At 39.2% G+C, this 23,139-nt stretch overlaps 1 protein-coding gene across 1 annotated transcript; it reads right to left on the reverse strand.

Moving 5' to 3' along the window:
• Positions 1–52: 52 nt before the first annotated feature.
• Positions 53–22,497, reverse strand: cckbrb (cholecystokinin B receptor b). The gene is made up of 5 exons (XM_086145210.1): positions 22,162–22,497; positions 13,133–13,384; positions 8,857–9,118; positions 7,389–7,516; positions 53–3,054 (listed from the first exon to the last, which is right to left on the reverse strand). Exons 1-5 carry the CDS (start codon positions 22,310–22,312, stop codon positions 2,516–2,518), a joined length of 1,332 nt encoding a protein of 443 aa, XP_086001336.1. The 5' UTR covers positions 22,313–22,497; the 3' UTR covers positions 53–2,515.
• Positions 22,498–23,139: the final 642 nt, after the last annotated feature.

Here is a 23,139-nt window from a genome sequence, read left to right on the forward strand (position 1 = left end):
AAATGCATTAGCAGCATATTTTGACATATAAAAGAGTAATAAGTAGTTCGGACCCCATTTTCATTTTATCTTTAGGTCACATATTTTATAACACAAGCGAAAGCTGAACGAAAGGAACACTACTTTTGCAAAAAAGTGACCAAAAAATTTATATTGATTAGCAGTCCCAAGCGGCGCAGGAGAGTGACCTCAGCGGCCAACCTCCTTTTTAATGGGTTGTTTGAGAATTTTTAACCGGACACACTCAGCTGTTTACCTGCAAGCTGACTGCAGATACCTGTTAGTGTGGCAAATGCTGTCATGTTTTATATAACATGAGTGTGCATTTTTCTAGGACCATAAGATAAACAGGCTGATGTAACCTGAAGACGATAGAAGGTCAGAGACGACATGTAGCTAAGTGACCCAAAAGAAAAAAGGCAAAAACACAATTTCAGGGCAATGTACATCATTTACATCATTAAATAATACAATACCCCAACACTTCTTTCGATCAAAAGGCACTGAAAGAGATTGCTGGGACCTTCCTGATGCCATTCATGTAAGAATTTTACAGCGTGTAATGATTTGATGAAAGCTTTCGTTTTAGAATGTATTGGAAATCAATTGGGATATTATATGGCAAGTATTACTATATTAATATGAAACCATCTGATCACTTTACAAAAGATATACAATCCTTATTTGGAAAGAAGTGGTGTTGAGCCATGGAAGGCTATGCTCACTATGAGAGGATAAGACAGTTCTACATTTTGAAACAAGTAATAAATGCATGAACCCAGTCAACTCATTTGTAGCTACTGTGGCACATGCATTTATTTTCATGAGATGGAGTTATATTATTGGACTATATAGGATGTATTATTAGTTATTTTCTTATTTGAAATATAACGCTCCTACAACCTCCTTCTGAAGAATCAAACACAATTGTATGTAAAGATACTCAAATTGTTTGATAAGGACTTCAGTGGTTCAAGAAACATCAAAAGGCTATATATAAGTGTCCAAAACTTGACCTATAGAGGAGCAAAAAAAAGCCCCCTCCCAAAAGATACCATTTACCTCGAATGACAATAAAATGACAAAATGTTGCAGCGCTCACGGATTTCTTAAATGTTATTTGACCGAAGGGCTTTTTGGACAGAACTGAATCATATAAAACTTGTGCTCAAGACTCATCAAAACATTGGAAAAAAATTTCAAACAGTATTCTCATCTTTTCCATCAGACATAAGATACCTTGCAACAAACAAAAACAAATAAACCCCAGCCACTAGAGAGATTAGTGATTCGTCTGTTGGATGATCTAGCCTAGTCCTCAAAAGTGTTGTTTAGGCTAGAATTGCCTTTTAGTTGGAAAAGTTTCTTCTTTTTCCCTAGCTGAAATTGCCTTTTTTGTGCTACATCGACCGTACATAGCATAAAACATTGTTTCTTGAGTTATTAATGGTTTTATCTTTGACCATGTATTCCAACTTTGTATCCTTGTCCTTAGACTCCCAACCTTGTCAGTTTATAGTGCTTTCATTGGCAGCAAATCGGCCTGTTATTGAGCAGCAGTTAATTTGTGTGAAACTGTATGATTACAATATTGATATTTCTTTGAAAGAGAAGCTCCGTGCAAATTCACCCTAAATAAATATACATTTCAAAAAGATTCTTATCAAATATCAACTGATACATTATTTGGGTGATCACTATTAAAAAGTAAGAATTTATGTTTGAAGAATGATTTATCCTTTACCCAGGCTACACCACAACAGAAGGTGATAGAATTCCATCAAAGTGACGACGACGAGCTACTTATTTGTCAGCTTCCATCTTGTCAAAAATTCTGGACCGTTAAAGCTGACGAAACACAAAAGTCTTCTTCCACACAATCCATGTTAAATTATACAGTGACTTGCCATTTCTTGTAATGAATGAGGCAAGTCAACCATAGACAAATAGATTATATTACAATGGAGCGGGCACTTGGTCGCCAAGGCAATGGAATTTCAATGACTGACAATCACTATGTGGCAGTTACAAAGCTAATAGATTATCTCCATATGATTACTACTTACAGACGAAATACACCGGGCATGTGTGTGGAATAACACAGCTGCTGCATCAGAGCACAGATACTCTCCTGTTGCAAGACAGATATTTTTTTCCTCTATGGGGTAGCTGTTGGTGGTGGCCAACCTCCCACCCCTTAACCCCTCCTGCTTACAAGCCAATAATAATCCTCATGTAAACATGTGACTTGCCCACAGTTTACATCACAGATAATAACATGGTCCAGTACTCACGCAAGGCAAGCACACCTTCGTACCCCCTGTAAACATATCTGCAAGCACCTTGTTTTGGTCAATTCTGGAAATACCGACACTTTGTTTCCCTTCTATGGTTAAACTGCTTTTTCTTTTATTTTTGACATCCCTCTGAACACATTGGCCTAGAAGACAACAGATAGAGGTGCTACGTTGCTGTGTTAACTGCCTCCTCTAGATCATGCTTTCATCAATCTACCTCAGCAGGTTCCCATGGTGCTGACTGTTGTGTAACTGAACTTGGACATGGACACTCCCATAGCCATAACATCCTCCTCATTGTCCCTCTGACTATGACGGCAATGACGGCAACAAGGAGCGAAGCAGCAAGAGAAAGTGGCCAGCAGGGCCTTCCGAAAACGTGTGTTCATGAAGCAGTAAATAATTGGGTTGACACAGGTGGAGGTGTAACACAACAAGTGGATAAATGCGATGGGTGTCCCTGAGAGGGCATGTTTGGCAGAAATGTCGAAAGCCCTCCATGTATTAGCGCAGTACAGTGGCATCCAGCAGAGAAAGAAGAGGACAACAATGACCACCAACATGCGGATGACTCGCTTCTTTGCCTCCAGCTTTGCTTCAGACGTGTTACTGCGTGGCCTGTCTGCCTTCAGCGTCTTGCCTGAGGAAGCCATGGCCGACATCTCCACTGAGTGTTGTCTCTGGGCATTGGCAACATAACAACCATCACCATCATCACTGTTGCTGGACACTGCTGAGGTCAGGCCATTCTTCACATCTGTATGGGATTGTACAGGAAGAGAAAATTCACATTCCTGGGAACAAAATTTTATAAAGGTACAGCTGAGCTAAATAATATATTTTGAGTAATCTTGTTCTTTACTTCCACTAAGAAATTGAGAAATGGATAGCAATTAAAGAGTGTAGGCAAAAACATTTCATCTGTAAACACAACAATCATTCATTTTGCAAGCTTTTAAAAACAGAGAAGATTTCTGAACAGTCTTGAGACAGACTGCCCATCTGTCGATATATGTTTCAGAAATATAGGACACAACATTTGGAGAACATTTTTCAAGACCCATATAACTCAATGCTGGAGGGAACAAGAGCAGACTGTTGTGTGTGAACGAGCTCTCAAAAGTAAACAAGATAGAACATCACATGAAAGATTTTTTTTATTCATTTGTTTGATTTTATTTGTTTATTTCAGTTATTTACTTAGTTTTGCTTTGTTAGAGTTTTCCCTTAAATTTAGAGTAGATAAGAATAGCCCAAAAAGTATTGCAATGACATTAGTGATTCATTCTCAGAACTTGATGTCATTTCGTTAAGATATTTTTTTACGCAAGTGTGTGTCTGTGCCTTACTGTAATGTTTGTTGACTTATGTGACAATTGGACTCTAATCTAGCAGGACTAACAGTGAGAACTATTAGTCCTTCATTCATCTCCAAGCCCAATTTAATTTATTGTTGATCTTCTCTTTGATATTGTATGATTTTTGTCTGTTCCACACAAGCTTCCTCCTTCCCTGCTATAGCTGGAGGATTCTTAAGAGGGCCATCTATCACCATGGATCCTAGGGTGTTGAGCTGTGGGAAAATTCTAGGGAGTTCAAATGTTACTCTCATACCATTAGGTGATACTTCAGAAACTTGTCACTGTAAAATTAAACAAAAATATTTAAAATGATCATTAATCTAAACGAACTACTCAACAAAAGCAATGTTAGAAAAATGAAAATTGTGAAATACTGGAATAGTCAATTCAAGGTGAGTTGATTCAGCCCATAGTGCTGGGTTTTGTCCTGCATTGATTTTTTCCCAAATTAAGCGTTTCTTGTTTGTTTGTTTGTTTGTTTGTTTGTTTGTTGTATGTATGTTTTTCCTCCAATGATAATTGTCTCCTGAGCTGTCTTTCAGACAACCTCTTTCGCTGTGTGACTAGACAGATGGTGATGTCCAGGCCTGCAGCTGCCAGCCAATCCCATCCCTTAATGGAGCAGAAACAAACCAATGCCATTCTGTTAATATCCCAAACGTTCTCATACACTCACAGAAAGGTTACATGAAACATAACCTCCCTGCAGGCATCCAGCTGGCCACCAAGTAAAGCTGAATGTGGGGTGGGGTGTCACTTCATCAAAATTCTATGTCAGGATTATGTGCAGTATCCACTATTTTGCACTTATTGATATTTAATTCCTTTTTTAGTTGTTTATCTAACTAAACTAAATGTTTTCTCAATTGCTACAATTAAATACTCTTTGTAATTGAAAAAAATATGAAGAATTTTATCAAAGGTGCTGGGCAAAATAATTGTTTTCATTCATAAATAGATAATATGTGCATAACAATGCCAAAAAACTATAATTATTCTTAGGCATGATTTTTTACATTGTAAATGGATCACATTCAATGCTCTGTCTACAGAAGAGGTTTAGCGGTTATGATTTATAATTAGACTACAGATTAATATTCTTGACTTGATGCTGCATGTTAATAAACATGTAGTTGTGGGCAGTTTTGACAAGAATAATTCAGCAAGGCTCCTTAATGTTAGCAGGATATGGGACCCCATTGGACAACCATGCCTGAACACTTCATATTTCAATGTACATTCATATCCAAGCCACTTAAATCCTTAGGAAATTTGCTCTCCACTTTTCCCCAAAAACCCCTCTGTGAGCTGCCACCTAGCCGTGGTGGAGGGGTTAGTGCATCCCAGTGATCCTGGGAGCTATGTTGTCAGGGGTTTTAGGCCTCTGGAAGGGTCACAGGTGAGGGACTAGACAAAGTGTGGCTCGGAAGACCCTCATAAAGAAGACAATCGTTGGACCCAGTATTCCCTTCCCTGAACACAGGTCACCGGGGCCTGGAGCCAGGCCCGCGGGCAGGGCTCGGTGGCAAGTGCTGGGTGACTGGGCCTTCACCCATGGGGCTCGGCGGGGAAAACCCAAAAGGAACAGCATGGGTCAATCTTCCCCTGGGCTCAACACCCACAGGAAGGCAGGGGACATTGGGGCCAAATTGGCCATGTTCAGTGCTTCCATTGTCAAGGCAGCAGACCAGAGCTCTGATTTTAAAACAGAAGGGCAGCAATCCTCAAACCCACTGGTGGACTCCAGTTTTGAGGGACTGAAGGAGTCCTATCGGGCGTTTCTGGCCTGTGTGGCTCTGGAGGCAGCTAACAGGTACTGGCAGCCCAAGCGGCATACGGCTTCGGTGGTTGCCGAGGCAAAAATCCTCCCACGGGCGTGGGAGGATTTCGGGAAGACCATGGAGAACAATCTCTGGTGGGCATCAAGGAGATTCTGGTGAAAGTTGGACTCTCCCAGGGCTGCCCTATGTCACAGATTATGTTCATAACTTTTATAGACAGAATTCCTAGGTGTAGCCAGGACACTGAGGGGATCTGGTTTGGTGTCCACAGAATCGAGTCTCTGCTTTTTGCAGATGATGTAGTTCTGTTGGCTTCATCAGTCCATGAGCTCTGGCTCTCATTGGAGCTGTCCGCAGCCGAATGTTAAGCAGCTGGGATGAGGATCAGCACCTCCATATCCAAGACTATGGTGCTCAACTAGAAGCGGATGGAATGCCCACTCTGGGTTGGAGAACAGGTCCTGCCCCAAATGGAGGAGTTCAAGTATCTTGGGGTCTTGTTCACAAGAGAGGTTAAGGATGGAGCAGGAGATTGACAGGTGGATCAGTGCAGCGTCTGCAGTGATGAAGACTCTGCATTGGTCTGTCCTGAAGGAGCTGAGCCAAAGGGGAACCTATGAATTTACCAGTCAATCTACGTTCCTACCCTCACCTATGGTCACAAGCTGGGGGTTGTGACCGAAAGAACGAGATCGCAAATACACGCGGCCAGTTTCCTCTGCAGGGCAGCCTCTCCCTCAGAGAAAAGGTGAGAAGTTCAGCCGTTCGGGGGGGGCTTGGAGTAGAATCGCTCGTCTGTATAGAGAGGAGTCAGTTGAGTTGGCTCTGGCATCTGGTCAGGATGCCTCCTGGACACTTCCCAGGGGAGGTCTTCCAGGCAGGCCCATCTGAGAGGAGGCCACAAGGAAGACTCAGCACAAGCTGGAGAAACTATGTCTCTAGGCTGCCCTGGGAACGCCTTGGGATCCCCCTAGAGGAGCTGGACAATGTGGCTGAGGAGAGGAAAGTCTGGGCCTCCCTACTCCGGTTGGTGCCCACGACGACCTCAGATAAGTGGCAGAAGATGGATGGATGGATGGATGGATGGATGGATGGATGGATGGATGGATGGATGGATCAAACAGCCTAAAACTTAAATCAATGGACAACCATAGGCATATAATTTTATAGTTGGACAAAAAAAAAAAACTTTGGATAAATATGTGCGACTCACAATGGATTTATAGTATTGATGACTTTGTCCAAAATTCCTTATTATGCAAGCTACAAATCTGATACCAGTATTTACGAGTTAATCTGGACCATTGGTAGGGCTCACATGAAACAAGCAAATAGCATTGAGGTCAAATTTAATGTGAACACATTTGGCCTGATTGATCAAATTAGTGTGACTCAAGACCACACTTCCACCTTTTACTATTATTTACACTCGCTTTAACACATTATGTAAGATCAACATGTTACATAATATGTATTAGTACAGCTTGATGGTCATTTTCATTGGCTTAAATCCGTTTTATAAATACTACCTTCATTTGAATTGTTTACAAGATCCAGGATGCAGAGTCCCTGATTGTGGACATTTCCCTTTGTCAAAACATAGAAATTGTTGTTTTGCACAGAGATGTTGCATTTGCCTCTGACACATCAACAACTTTTAATAGGTGAAAAAATGTAACCGGAGATGTGTGATTCTCCTGTGTTCCTATTAAATGTGTCTCATTATCTCACATCAGGATGAAAAACGTTTTCAATTTTGGGTGACAGACAGACATTTGAGCTGGAATGGGTCAAACAGCTAAAGGCCTTTGGAAAAACAGAGATTGCGTACAGTCTTGCATTTTATCATTCCCTTCCTGCTGTTTGTAAACGTAACTACCTCATCCTAAGTGGACTAATATGCTGTCTCCTCTGTAGGTTTTCCAAATCCTCCAAATGAATGGCCTCACCAGTAGAACTTTTTTTGTTGCCCATCTCAAACTGGATGCCTCTGTACAGCTCCCGGGAGATGAGTCCGTAGGCCACACTCATCACCACCCCTGGAATAGCAAATAAAACAAGCAGCAGCAGAATGTACCTGAAAGAGACAAAGCAGTTGTAAAAACAATTTTTATTGAGGTACAAGAGACAGCATTTCAAGGACATGTGTTTGGACAGCAAAAGGCACAATAAATGTATTATCATCATATCCGAATGAAAGTGAGAATTGTTTTTTTTGAGACAAACATTCCAGTGGTCTTTGGAAAGCACAGGAACACTGCTATTATGAAAGTCTCATAATCTCATACCCAAGGCAAAGTTTCATAAAGTTCAAAGAGAGTTATTATATATTTAATTACAGAAATGTTTCTCTCCTACTTTCAGTCTATCATATCTATTCACCACATGTTCAGGAAAACATTTCTCATACACAGATAGCTGCACAGGAAATTAAATGAAGTCACTTTCTTATTACACAAACAATTTCTGTACATCAATGCAAGACTGGTAATAAAGGAGATGCATAAGGCACAGAATAGGGCTCAATTTGCAGAATTTACAAAAACAAACAAGTTTCAGTCAGGAATGAATTACGCACTAAGGTTCTAAAACATATTCATATGCTTGGTAAAGCATCCAATTGTGCACCTGAGCGTGCAGGTTTGAATGAAATTAGCCTAAAGCTCGAAACAAAAACACATCTGCCTCCTTCTGTTCTTTCATCTGTGCCAATGTGCAGAATTGAGGGCTGTTAAAAACTTGCTTCAGGTCAAAACAGGGGTATTTCAATTGTTTCAGTGTAGAGGGGCTTTTTGAAAGTACTCACATACGTACACATGTACACCCTTAAGACAATTCCTCTTAGATTAATTTCATATGGAACAGCTCTGTGTCCAGATGGTAGACATTGGGATGGCTGATCTGATGGCTCGCTGTTAATGTGCTGTGGTTGGCTGTTTGAACATGGTAGTTTGAACATGATGCTGCTAAGGTAAAGAGAAGACAAAAAAACTAACGCACAGTTAATGTTTATGGCTGCTGGAATTTTTTTTTCATCAGGGCAATAGTTATTCAGGTTGTGTGAAAAGACACAGCTGTGTCAGCCCAATATTTCTTATATCACCATTGTCTCAAAAAAAGTTTGTCCCATGAAGACAGCTGCATCCATTCAGATAGATACATATGATGTGGGTGACCAAAAACAGCATCTGTAATTCTCTCTAATTAGGCATTCTGTAAAGCAACTGGCTCATGAGAATCTTAAATGAATACAAATTTTGTGTGTCTCTGATTGAGGCCTAGAGAAGCTGCTGTTAGGGAAAGATTGTACAATAAGACAAAAAAATGTAATTAAAAGTGGATTAGCGCAATTAGTTCTCTCAAGCAAATATACCTGAAGGTTAAAAGGGGATGATTTAGTGGCACAAAGAAACTCACCATGTCTGCTCTGCCTTAGCGACAGGCCACTTGTGGCGACACTGGTGAGCCGTGGTGTTGTCAGGCCGCTGAAAAGATTCCAGGTGACTGATTATTGGATAAGGGATCATGATGATGAAAGCCAGCATCCACGTAGCAGCAATCACCCGATAAGCATGGGAACGGGTCTGCCACACCCGTGACTTCAGAGGGTTACAGATGGCACTGTAGCGCTCAATTGCTATGGCAACCAGGCTGAAAGTAGAGATGCTTACTGATATACCTGTGGGAACACAAAATATTTTTTAAAATGAGTAAGTATTTTGTCACGCACTGCATGTAGCTAGATATAATTCATTTAATAATTGAAAAGTTATTACTGCTCTATGCTCAAGATACAGTTCTAGACAGTTATAATAAAATTAAATAAAGTACTGGAAAAATCATTAATCAAAACAAGGAAAAAATGTGGAGACATGTTGCAAATGCATAGAATGTGAGTCTCTATGAAGGGGCAGCTATCTGATTTTAGCTGAGGAGGAAATCACAGTGGCTTCTACCAAAGATTTGATCTGCCACCTCTGTCCGGACAAGGCAAGAAAGGAAATTACTCCTTACTTGTCTGACTCACAGCGACAACATGAGGATGTGTGTTTGTGAGCGATTCAGATCCCAGGAGTGCTGTGTGATGTCTGCATGTGAACAGCTTGAGTGAAGCTGACACTTAGAAAAAAATAGTCAATATTTCTCCCTATGGGTTCTCTGCTTTCCAAAAATACAAACTTAATGATTCTGTCTGTTATTAAAAGTTGTTTTACAATTTTTATGTTGTTTATTTCCCCGGCCCTTCTCACTTGATTTTCTTTGTGTTTCAAAGATGCTGGAAAGAGATAACTTTCCCTATAATAGAAAATAAATCATTTTATTTAATAGTATGCCACATATTGTTACTAATGTTGTTGTATATTAGCACATTTATGCAATCTCATATACAATGTATTGAGTTAATATGGAAATTATTCTATCACCTTCAAGTATGTTCAATTAAAATGTTCAAAGAACAAATTCCAAAGTAATAGGATATATGAAGATTCTGACTATCAAAATTAAATCATAGTCCTTGCTTGATCTTGAAAATGTCAATAATTTCTCAAAACCCTGCCTCATAAGACTGTAACATTTGATATTTTTTTACTTGTTTTGAGTCAAGCTGGATTCAGTCTGAAATGCAGACATACTATATTATTTCATGGGCTTCATGTTATTTACAAGTAAAAATATCTGTTAGGCCTTTTGTCAAAAGGAACATTTTAGAAACTGACCGCTCTACAATATTGATAACACAAATGGAATAGAGATGTTTTCTATAGTTTGGAAAAAGAATGATTGACAGGTACTAGAGGTAGAGAAAAAAATCACTTTTAAATACAAATTTAGACATCCAGCTATGTCTTATCTCTCTCTTCAGTCAAAGAATTTGTTCTTTTGTAAATCCAGTATGGCAAGACGTGATAAAAAAAAATAACTGCACTGGAAGGTAAATGTGACAGTTCCAAAAATATTTTCAAATCGTCCACCCTCAGAAAACTATGGCCCTGATCCCCTGATTATATCACGCTGGAAAATGGAAATCCTCATCTTTTGTTAAGTAATGGATGGGAGGGTGTCGGAGGACTTATTAGCGCCAGACTCCTACTTGGCCCTGTGGTTATTGCAGGTCAGGTAACCAGGAAGAATACATGAGGTTGGAAGCAGTGTCTGAATAGAGGTTAATTTCAACAGCACAATTATCCCTCAGAGACCCGCCGACTGTCCTTTTCATTTTCTATTGAATGCAAATCAATCACTTCAACAGCAATTTAGGAATGCTCATCAGACAGAGATGTCCCCTTCTGTCTATTTAAACTGCAGAGGTAAGACGGAAGTGATACAGTATTGCAACAAGAGATCTGCATCTTTTATTTATTTCCTTTTCAATTCTTAAATATGTAAAAATGCCAAGGGAATATTGAAATTAAACTACCTTCCACCTGGAAATAGATCGTCTTCAAGAACTATGCAGCTGTTCTTCAGCCATAAATAATCACTTTTCAGCGTCTTGACTTTTTGGAGGGTTCAGATGTTGACGATTCACCGTAGAAAAGCTTGGGTGCTCTAATCTGGCAAAATCCCTTTAACCGTGTGTAACTTCAATGGAGCAAGAGGTTAATTTGGGGTAGCTGCTCTTCACTACCCTTGTCACTCTGACCTGCTTCAGCAGACTGAACCTCTGACTGCTCATCCGACTTTATCAGCACAGCACCATAGGTGCATGGGTCACTTGTTGCTCTTATAAATCTAGCTCTCTCATTCTCTGACATTACTCACATTAACTTGACCAAATCGGATATCATTCACACTACAGTCTGCTATGTCTTGGTTGTCTCATTTGATGTGTTTGGTCGGGTGTATTAGTTTTACAGCAGGGTTAACCCTAACCCACAGCATAGTTTGTATTAATAGAATTGAATAGTTGTTTTTAGATGTATTCATTTTTCGGCAGTTTCCTTGACTCATTTCTCTTTTCAGGAAATGCTGTTACCTCACTTATTTAGGTCCTATAGTCCCTTATTGGTCGACAAAGTATATAGTTTTTGTTTAATAATGATCTGAATCCCTTTCCACAGCAATCAATTAAACAATTTAAGGCCATGTGTCTTTTCAAACTAAAGAAATGCTGAAGAAGAAATCATCTATTTGTGTTGCCTGTGACAGAGTGCCTGATTCTTTTCATGTGTTAACCCCTTGGACAAAAAGCTGAAAGTAGGTTGTAAATATCTATAGGTACTTGTTGAAATATTCTTTTCATAAAAACTGGACTTGATTTTCTTCCCTTGATGAGGTTTCACCGCTCATCCGAGAGGTTCTTTTGACAAAAATTAACCATGGCCTTGATGACTGAGAACCTCCACAGACATCTTTAGTAATTAATGTTAAGTTATGATTTCTTCTTGCAGAGTCTTGGTTAGCTAAGACCCATTCCCAATTTAAAAGTTCATACCTGCTTTTTGAACAAAAAACACCCACGCATTAACAAGGATTTGGTTGAGGCTTCTTTGTCTTTTTTGTGAATTTTGTGAAAGAATGTCAGACAGTTTTGAGAATACTTTGAACACATTTCATACTTTTTATCTTGCCTATCATACATTCAACCATTTATAATACTTTGGGATTTGTTGCTAAATTTTGAAGTAATCAGCAGAAGACCAGGTATGTGTTGAAAACTGGCCGGGGAAGGTTTTGTGTAAACCTGCTGACAGACAGATGGTGGCCCTTATTAATGACATATGGGTGCTCTAAAATCCCCACAAAATCATAAAAGAATATTCTATGTTACCTTTAAGCATTTAAGCTAAGGTATAATGAAAAATAAAAACAATTGTATGGAAAGTTAAAATGAAATTAACTGTCTTCTTAAGTACAAAGAGTGAATTATTCAATGTATTTGAGGTCTTGCTTTTAGCATTAATCCTCCAACCCTTGCAATACCCAGTTATTTTCATCCAGTCAGACGTTCCCACATGAATCCTCATTCTTCCTCATAATTTTAAGTACTTCAAGTAGGTTTTAGCTGCCAAGATCCAAAATGCTGCAAATTAAACACGCACACACACACACACGCACTTGAAAACATCTCACATGAAGGAAACATTGCATGAAAAGTATTATCCCTTCGATTTCATAGAATTTTTATATGTCAACAAAATTTTTCATGTACACTATACATAAATATTATGGTATCATAAATAAATGTATGAAGCCAAAAATCACAAGTCACAGTCAGTCTAAAGGGCAGCTTGGCGCATTACATCATATCAGTCTGGCTCTCTGGACACATTAGTTGACCAGCAACTTATAAGGGCACCATTTGAGTCTTAAAGTTTATCCAACAAGACTTCATGCCCATAGTTGGAAATTGCTGGTCCCTCAAGATACAGTTCACCTACTGCAACCAAGCTGTTTATATTTTAAAACTCTCTCTAAAAGGTCTGCATCAGCCTTCATTCATGAGCGAGACTGGATAAATCACCCACATCCACATGCAAGTGTGCATGTTTCAGTTATTACACACAACCCTGATGGTATCATTTTGCTGCTCTCATGTTTATTATGGAGTCTGCTATTCTGCAAATGGTGATGAAAAGGGAGTGATTGCAAGGTGAGATTTGGTTATTGATAGGATATAACTGGGATAGTAATTATAACCGAAATATACTCTTGGAAACTGAGGTTTTAACCCTGCCCCATTCCCTCTTACCCATGAGGTAAGACACTATCTTGCACATGGCAGCTCCGAAGATGAAGTCCTTTAGGATGCTGGGGATGAGTGTGAAAGGCATGCAGAAAATGGCCATCATGAGATCACTGACAGCAAGTGACAGCAGGAAGGTGTTGGTAACAGTTCTCATGCGTTTATTGACCGTCAGCACCACGATGATCAACAGATTGCCAAACACGCTCAAGAAGAAGATGAGAGAGTAGAGCACGATCCGCAGTGTGTGGTCATCACCTAGAACAAACAAAAGAGCAGAGGGGGCATGTTGATGTGTGAGGGTCTTAATTCTTTTAAACCACTTTATCCTTTCTGTGTCACAATTCTCAGTATGATCATACTGCAGCTATTGATCAACACAAAGACAGAGTTTACTCAGCATTGATCTGAGCTCCTACACCTGTGCACACTGTAGTTAACGTTAATAATAAGCACATCCTTAGTATGCATTCTTCATAATTTAAATAATATACAGGCAATGACAACGGCAACCCAAACACACAAACACACGCACACACACACACACGTATTGAATAGTACGTCAAACTAGTACCTACCATGTAAAGAATGTTAGAAATCACCCAGTTAAATTACATTTGAAATAGACACATCAATAGATGTAATAGCCACAATGAATATCACATTATTTGACATTAAAAACTAAGAAAAAGGTAAGTATGGTGGCATAGAGCAAGGATTTTTTAATCAAGATTTTCAGTGTGACAAGGCTGCCAGTAAAAGAAGGAACACGATAATGTCTTGTGAGAACGTGCCAGTTGCAAGCGGGAAAACATATCAGTGGTGACACAGCTGTTTTAATTCCCTCAGCAGACACACATTTGCAATATTGCAAAGACTTTTTCTGTCAAATGATTTGAAAAAATATCAGAAGATGCACCTGCTTGTTTTCCTACTTTCAAGGTTGCTTTCAAGTGTGAGCGTCACATTTTCGTCACAGTTTTTATTATTATTGTTATTGTAACCAGGACAACATGGACCTTATCACCTTGAGCGAACAGCAACTTATTGTTGCCTTAGCTACAGCTTAATACGAAGTTGCATTATAACAAAAGGTTACACAAAAGATGCATCAGTGGTACGAAATGGTGTTCACTTCCTGTCTCCTCCAAAGGATGAATGAATAAATTAAAGCTAACTTAGGAATTTAAATATTTAACATACGGCCTCACATGATCTCACTACGTCCATTTCAAAAACACAACTGCGGTTGTGGAGGTATATTTTTTATTCTTGTTTCAACTAGTGGATGTTTAAGCTTCACAGTAAAGAATTATGATAATTGATGTACTTTCTCTGAGTTCACTGATATCTGATTTTTAAACTTAGGCCTGAAAGCTGAATCTATGCCATGACAAACAGTAGTGGAAGGTTGAAGTTACCTAATCAAGTCATGAGAATAGTGTTTATGGTTAACAACTGGAAAGTGCTGGGAATTGGGAAAGAATTGCAAATGAACAAAGTAGAGAACTTGAATAAAGGACAGATTAATTAAATGAAATTCATATTCACTTTTTAGGAATATTTTACATGTTAAATATTATATGTACAATTGTATTTTGTTTTCTGCAAAAATAGCTTTGTCTAACTACCTGAGCCAAGAGATTTCTTTGTCTTAGAACAATGCCATTTTTGTCACGGGCCGCAGGGCCGACTCGGGCAGGGAACCACACCTTCAAGGCTTAAATCAGGGTTTGAGCTCTTTTATTTAGGTAGGCAGGGTGTCTAAGGCTGGCAATTCCCTGGCCCCGAGACAGTCGCACAAGGCTGGGTCTCACCAGGCTGGGTCCTAGGCGGGGTCCCAGACAGGGATGCAGGGGGGGGCCCCCAAGCAGGGTGGCAGGAAGGGAAGGGTCACGGCAGGATCCCAGGCAGGGTTAGAAGAAGGGTCCCAAAATCCTTAAGCCCTGGGACCTCCAGTCGATCCTTCCTTCGAGCCTTCTTGATCCCTTGTGAATTCTCTGGCCCTGAGCAGCGCTTGCCGCTGCTCTTTATGGGGCCAGGTAATTAGCGGCAGCTGGTGCAGATTGCCAATTTGATCCAGCCGTGTCAGACCCTGACAATTTTAGTGTCACAAGGTTCACATAATATAAGGCTTATGATAATGAAAAATGAAATGTTGTCTTCTGGAATATACAGAGACTATTGAATCGTAATCCATGCCCTCATTTATTTTTCAAAGACAACCATGTGTATGTTGAAAACAAATCTTGATAGTTCACTGTATCTTTTTGACTAGCTGTGAGAGTGTATGTCATTAGAAATGAATAAATTGTATTTCACTATACAAGAATTCCATTCCTTTGCACAATAATGTCAAAACCCACAACCACACACAACTGTACGTTTATGAATTCAGATTTCACAAATGAAATATAAAATAATCCAGTAAAGCTGCCAAATGCCCGGAACCAATGGAATATTGTACTTCATGGCATCTTTATCTGATAAATATTTTTTATATTTATGGCAGTAAACAGAACCCAGACACGAATTCAATGCTTGTCAAATTCTCAGAATATATATTCATATTTCATGATATATTTCATGATATATTTCATATTTTCACATGTATATATTCATATTTCATTATATTTGTTTCATATTTTCATTGACATATATATCCAGATTTAGTGATATGTGTTTTCATTCATATATATATTCAGATTTCATGATATATATATATATATATATATATATATATATATTCTGACAATTTTACAAGCATTGAATTCATGTCTGGGTTCTGTTTACCGCCATAAATATAAAAAATGTTTATCAGATTAAGACACCTTGAAGTACAATATTCCAGTGGCTCAGGGCTCTTGCACATTTGGCAGTTTTACTGGATCATGTCTCGCAGAGTCTATGGTGTCTGCCTCCACTCAGCTCAACCACTGCTAGACACAACATTTCAAGTTGTTAGCTGGAAATCTCCTAGAGATGAGAAGCACCCATGTAAACCCACTTGCAGAGTACAAATGCAACACATCTGAAACCAAAACACCTCAAGTGTTAATCCCAGAAAAATATAGACTTGCTCTGTAGCGCTGGATAGAGACCGCAGTCTAAAAACACACCAGAAATCATGTTTCAAACAAACCTCCCTTTGTTTTCAAATACAGTGATGAGATGCATTTTTGCACAGCATAATGCAGGGTATTTTCTGGTTTAGAGCTAAGTATATGTTTTCCACAAGTTCTTTGATCCTATAATAATTTTACATGTGTGAAATGAGAAGTAATGACACCATTATTGATTCCTACTTTGAGGTTGATCATTACCTCCAAAATGACTGCATCATTTGTGGATCAAAAAACAGCTAAAAGTTGTTGTTTCCAAGTCTTGGGTGGCATTTAATAAAAAAAAAGAAGCCATAGTTTTGATATTCATCAATTTTGTTGAGAAAAGTTGAAATGATGCCTTCAAACTGTAACAAAACGCAGTTTCAAGATGACGAGGACCTTCGCTTTAGCTAATAAACCCACTCCAGCTATGATCACTTACTTTTAAAGAATCATTATATCGGACAGACATATTGAAGCACCATTTCCCTTCGCAATTTCAAATGCGGATCATTACGACCATATTATTATTCCCTGAAATTGACAAAGACACTCTGAACGCTGTGGCATGAGCAGCACTTAACCACACTGCTGTGTTGTTTTGGCACATTGAAATTTCAATTTTATTGGCCTGATTCCAAAGTTCAAATGACCAACGTTACTATGTCAATTGCAATTAGATGAAGGAAAGGTAGTTGTTATTTCTTACAATGCGAATGTCTTCAAACCCTTATTTCTCATGTTCTTGTTTTCTCATCTGTTTAAGCAATCTTCCAACAGAGTCTGTCTGGTGTACACTTGAGGTGCACAGATGGCGCAGACACATAATCTCAGCTCTACACGTCTGCTTGTATATCACAAATATGGCCATAGGTAGAGGTTAAGCCGTAACATTTCAACTACTGCCACGGGCGAGCATTGAGAAGAGCATCTAAGGTGGGATTTTTCTCATCTAATATGGTCAGATACTGAATATGGTGCATAGGAAAACTGGGAGATAACATGTCATGAAGGTGATATACGGCAATGTTTACAACCTGGCAGTCTGAATTATTTAATGTCTCTTACAATATATTAATAATGGATGCAAACTCAGTTAATTTAAGTTCGATCAAGTCAGAAAAACACTGACGCGGGATTCCCATTTGTCTCATACTCACCTCTTGCAAATCTAAAGCTCTTCCCAAATTGCGTTTCCTGTCCCGAAGACAAAACCTTGTTTCGTTATCATTGCGGCAAGTTTTTTATTATGTGTTTGTGCATGCAGGAACATAATGAAAATGTGAAGACAGATGATTGCAAAGAGAAATGAACTGTAACACTCATTTATTACTGTCTCTCACTCTACCCTTCCAAGCAAAATATGTTGCACGAGCTTCTGACTAATCAAAGCCAATTAGCTTGCAGGCCAGCTGGCAGTGCAGAACCACTGATAAATGATAACTGCGACTGCACACTTAAGAGATTCCTTCAGAAATCAGGGCCCTTCTTTTGACCTGAGAAGGCAGCACCTTTATCATCATCCCCACCAAAGCTTTTCCTGCATTCATTACCCATAGATATAACACAGTAGCTCCCAACATTGAAAAGGGGTGTCTTGTCATGGTTCAACATATTGGTGGTTTTGGGCAGCAGGGCGTTTCCGTCTATGTCCAATAAGCAACATTCAAAGTGTTTATTGCCATGTGCAGGCAATGTGCAATAATGAAGTTTTCAGTTGGTTTTTTAATACTCTATAAATATATTTCATTGCTTTTTCAGTGTCTGAGTGATTCATCACATTTGCACAATTGTATGAATTGTAGACGTCAAAATCACTTACAAGACTAGCACAGTGCCTTCCCTCTCAGTCGTGCATGTTTAAGATCTGTAGCTTCCATGATGAGTTTTTTTTTTTGTGCCAAACGAAAAAAAAATTATTTAATCATCATCTGAAGTAAAGATGAGTTACTCACTTTCCTGACAAGAAGTAAACATTTTACCTGGAAAATTTGGCAATGAATTCCAGGGAAGGGAAAAATCAAATTAAAAAAGCAAGTGAAATAGGGCAAAAAGTGGAAAGTACCTGAGGTTAAAAAACAAAAGATACCTTTCCAATGTTTGTTTTAGAAATGCATACTTTCTAGCTTATATATCTGTGTTTCGTAACACTACTTACTTGCAGGATGTCTGCTTATTACACTTCTTTGTGCACATTTCAGTCAGTGCAGTTCAGATGTTTAAATGCAAACACCATTACACCATATTCTCCTCTTGTGTAACATTGACTGTAATATAGTGGCCCAATTGTATTGCCTGCAGCTCAAGACTAGAATTTGGCTGATGATAAAATTCACTGCCGGTAGTTAAGTTCAAATAAATCAAGTTATAAGTTAAATGACGTTGCAGAGGCTCTTATAAGATGTGCAGTTAAATAGAGGAGGTTCATATTCATCCATGAATATTTAGGGCTTCATTTGCTTGTCTCACTCAGCAAAATAGTGACTTTGAATTATAAAATAAGATAAGATGAACTTTATTGATCCCCATAGGAAAATTCCTTTGTCACAGCAGCGTGACAGTTATCATATCAAAGGTAAATATGAATATAGATATAAATAGAGAGACAATTACCTCACGCTTACCTCCAGTCTAAAAGATATGCCACACATGTCATTTTGTATCCCTGTTGGCTTTTGTGTCACTATACCTATCAGAGACAATCTGTCTCCGTTTCTTTAAAACTGAGGCATTCGTAAATGTCACAGCAAGTGACTGATCCAGCATGGTAAATGTCATCTAAGCCTGGTCACTAAGCCAATTGCACACCAGAACAGTTAATAGAGAGACGACTCAAACACTGTTCATTGATTCTGTTCTCACCTCTTCGTTTTCAAAATCATGGCAACAAACATAAATTCTGCAGCATGGATGTGAAACTACCAATACACAGGTTGGAGTTATTTCTTGCATGTCAAGGTTTTGGATTTGCTTCTTTCCTCCCTTTTTTAGCTATTGTTTTTTTGTTTTCTTGCTGTGATATTAACAAAATGTGTGTTTTTTCCGCCTCCAACCCTCTGAATCAAACTAAACCGAATTCTATGACTTGTTAGAATGTAATACTAAATAACTGGGTCTGAGTTCTGTTGCATTACAGCACTAAATATTACAAAATCATTTTTTCAGTCGACACTTTTTAAGTTGAGACAATTAATTTTTTAGGGCCCTCCACCTCCTTAAATAAACATTTTCCCTAACCATTGATATTATCTGCTTTCTTTGGCCAGTAGTAATATAATTGCCCCACTTTGTCATGTTAAATTTTATTTTTTCTCTTAAATTCCTGCCCATAGAGAGTCTAACTGAAACATTTGATAGAACATATTTGATCAAACATATTTGAAGTTTTAAAAGTGTAATGCTCCATGGGCTGAGTTTTTCATTATATCAGAGGCAGTTCGGTAAATAGCACTCCTAGAAAGGGATCTGGACAAATAAACAGTTGACAATATCAGTTCAAGGCGCTCACTTTGGTCCTCTTGTGGCTGAAGCAAAAATGCAATCCTTCCATCGAGCAGAGAAATTACTACAATTCTATCTGTCGCAAAAAATGGAGGCTAAATACAATAAGATGATCATGAAATCAGCAAAAGAAGAAGAAGAAAGGAAAAAAGAATGGAAAAGAAAAATATCAACAAATCGGACTCCAAATAAGTTGTTTTTTGTTTGTCTTTTTTGTTTGTTGACAGGAGACTTATTTTTGTCATAGCTGCAAGTGTATCTTTGAAGAGCTGATATTGAATGGTAGCCTGTGTGAAAAGTGGCACCAGTTAAGTGCAATGGTGCAACTGATCTCTCACAGAAGCGATTCCTGTGGTCAACTGAGGCCAGTATGTTCTGCCTCCCACAGACAAAATATGCAGCAGCTTAATCAAACACTAAAATTCAATTATTCAATTTCCTCTGGGATCATTAAGAACTTCTGGTTTTGATTCTGAAATTGACCCAAATGAATGAGAGTGAATGGTTGTACGTCTCTATGTATGGCCCGGTGATCGGTTGGTATTCCGTCCGGGTTAAACCTCACCTGTTGTCAGCTGAGATCTGCTCCAGTATACCCTGACCCGTCACACAGGGTAAGCTGCATGGATACTAAATGAACGGAATAATGTTTTGAACTATGTCATTCAAACTACTGACCCCCTCTGAATACAACACTTAAGCGCCGCCCTAAATAGATGTTTGAATAACTTGCTGTTGGAACTTCATGGAAATAAAGTGCTAAGGATTTGTAGGAATCCACTGCTTACTTTTTTTGCACATCTCTTTATAACCTTACAGACTTCACTAAAAAAAAAATTACAAAAATAAATAATTTGTAAAATCCCCTGTCTATATAACATGTTGAATTTGGGAAGTCTGGCACACTGCTTTGACATCCTCTGTCTGGAGATAAATGAGCGAGGTGGTGAGGAAATCTGACTGTGACACAACTCAATCTGCTCCATAAATACTGAGCATCAGTTTGATGGACAGGCAGGAGACGGGTGGAATCGGCAAACATGGTGGCGAAGCAATTTGTGATGGAGTAATAATGGTGACATCAGCTGTGTGGAGTCAGACATCCTTATTTCTTCATTAGAAGATGAATGTGTGATAGTTCCAGAGACAATTCAGTACAAAAGGTGTCGAGAAATGAGGCAAAAGCCAAAAGGTAAGTGAGTCAGTCTGGAGGCTTTGTATCTGCCAAAGTATTCATTTTAGAACACAATAGACCATTCACATCCCTGTAGAGGCCTGGCTTGTCTCTCTATTCTTTGAAACCATGGATTTGAAAATTGCCACTGGGTGTGAAGGGACTGCAAATGATTCAATGGGTGACTCTCCCTATATCCTTCATCCCCGTGCTTGACTGACGACCCGTCAAATATTTTTCCCGTCTCTGAGCATAACAATTTTCAACAGATGTGTGTATAAAAGCTTACAAAAATGTATTGTATGGTCCTCTTTCAAAAATGGCAAGATGTTCTTTTAGATATGTTCAATAAGTGTAAAAAAAAAATGGTGCGTTTGCTCTTGCTTGGGAGAGGAAGAGCTTTTCTTATGTACTAGTAGTTGAGTCTCACTAGGAATAAATATCACGAACCACTGCACTAAAGAACAAAAAGTAAGGCCAGTGGGTGACACGTAAACAATATCGGTTAGCGAAGGCATGAAACATAAGTGAAAGTCTGTGTGATATGAAATGATAGCCTGCCTCTCCTTTGTCTGTCAACATAAGGAATACGCTCAATCCGCAGGGTCTTTTTACACACTCAAACATACACACACACGCCTCATCAACGCAACAACTGCTAAGGGATGAAGTCGGATAAAAATAGCATGTTTTGATTGAGAAAGTAGCAGATGGAGATACCAATGAGAGGATGTAGAGTGATGACGCACTTAAATGTTCTTTCTTGTTCACGGGCTGAAATTAAGCCAGTTGTATTGTTAATGCTACAAATGACACAATTACCTGAAAGGTAATTGACTAATGCCCATGTTCATGCAGAAAATGTAAAAGCCCCAGGGCAGGCTCTAAATGTTATCATACTGTAGATAAATCACAGGTGTGACCAGGATTTCACATACATCCCTTGAACGTGACATCCACATGCAATCTCTGAGGCCAGTTTATCCAGCTTTGTGGTGGGAAAAGGCCTCCACATTTCTTATCAAGTTGTAGAGGGGAAAAAAAAACCCTCTCAAGTAATTGTTGCCACAGTGATGAAAGTAATTCATCATAAAAGCTCCAGTTGTGAGTACGAGCTGTTAATAGAACACTTTCCTTTCACTTTTATATATTATAACCCATGTGAAAATACCTGCAATTCAATCAAAAAATGTTTTGGTTTAGTTTTTCTGTAAAGAAGATGTCAGTGTCAGAGATCATCTGATGCGCCCGCTCACCTCTCTGTCTCACCCGCTGAGGAATGAGGAGGGACGCGTTGCTGCAGGTGATGTTTGACTCCAAGCTCCGGTTACCGGCTCCATCCTGTTGTGCATAACTCTGCGCTCCTGCGCAACCGGACGACGTCTCGTTTCTTGCGTAAAGATCCATGTTTTTCACCCTGTTGTCTTTCACTAGAATTTCAAGAAACTAACGTCAGATCTCAATGCAAATCCCCTCTGAGATTCCGATGGGGTGAAATAATTGAAAATTGCATCCATAGTCCACCATGAAACCAGTTCTCACCCTCCAGAGGAAATGAGAAAGGGGGGAAAAAAAACTATTTTGTTTTCAGGTTGCTTTCACTGCCGTTCCTGCGTGACGTGGATGTGTTCCACCGGGCGCCAGGAGCGCGGCACGCTGTACCTTTGACAAGCGCAAGTAGAGGGACTGCGCGCCAGAATGCAACGGTGGTCTAATGGCACTCTCTCTCTCGTGCGCGCTTGCGTGCATGTGTGTGTGTGTGTGTGTGTGTGTGTGTGTGTGTGTGTGTGTGTGTGTGTGTGTGTGTGTCTGTGTCTGTGTGTGTTTAAATCAAAGAGAGAGAGAGACTTCTTGGGACTTTCTTTTTCTTCATGTTATTTTTGTTGGAAATTTTTGTTGGAGGACTTTACTTTACAAAAAGAAACTGTCACCATGACAACTATATCCATCCATAGATTGTGATGATCTTGAATGAAGGTGATAAGAAAGCAGTGATTATGCATGATGTCCTCACACCTCATCTGGACGCTCCTGATGGTTGAACACTCAGAATATGATACAACTGCCCGCCAATTCACACGCACATCGCTGCCCTCAAGCGGCGTGTACGCGCAACCTCCTGCCCTCCAGTGATGGATCAAAGTGCTCCCGCTGCAGACACTGACTTGTTGCAAATATCAATATTTTGACATGTTACACTTATGTTAAACCTCCCTGCGAGTCGTGGATTTGGT

This window comes from Fistularia commersonii, chromosome 4 (genome assembly GCF_037954325.1).
Source record: "Fistularia commersonii isolate RoL2024-O1a breed Wild chromosome 4, RoL_Fcom_v1.0, whole genome shotgun sequence".
Taxonomy (NCBI): Eukaryota; Metazoa; Chordata; class Actinopteri; order Syngnathiformes; family Fistulariidae; genus Fistularia; species Fistularia commersonii.

Coding starts and splice junctions, on each gene's coding strand:
- cckbrb (XM_086145210.1), bottom strand. CDS start 22,312: ATGGATCTTTACGCAAGAAACGAGACGTCGTCCGGTTGCGCAGGAGCG. Junction 13,385..22,161: donor TCAGCGGGTGAGACAGAGAG/GTGAGCGGGCGC, acceptor TGTTTGTTCTAG/GTGATGACCACACACTGCGG. Junction 7,517..8,856: donor GCTAAGGCAGAGCAGACATG/GTGAGTTTCTTT, acceptor TGTCTCTTTCAG/GTACATTCTGCTGCTGCTTG.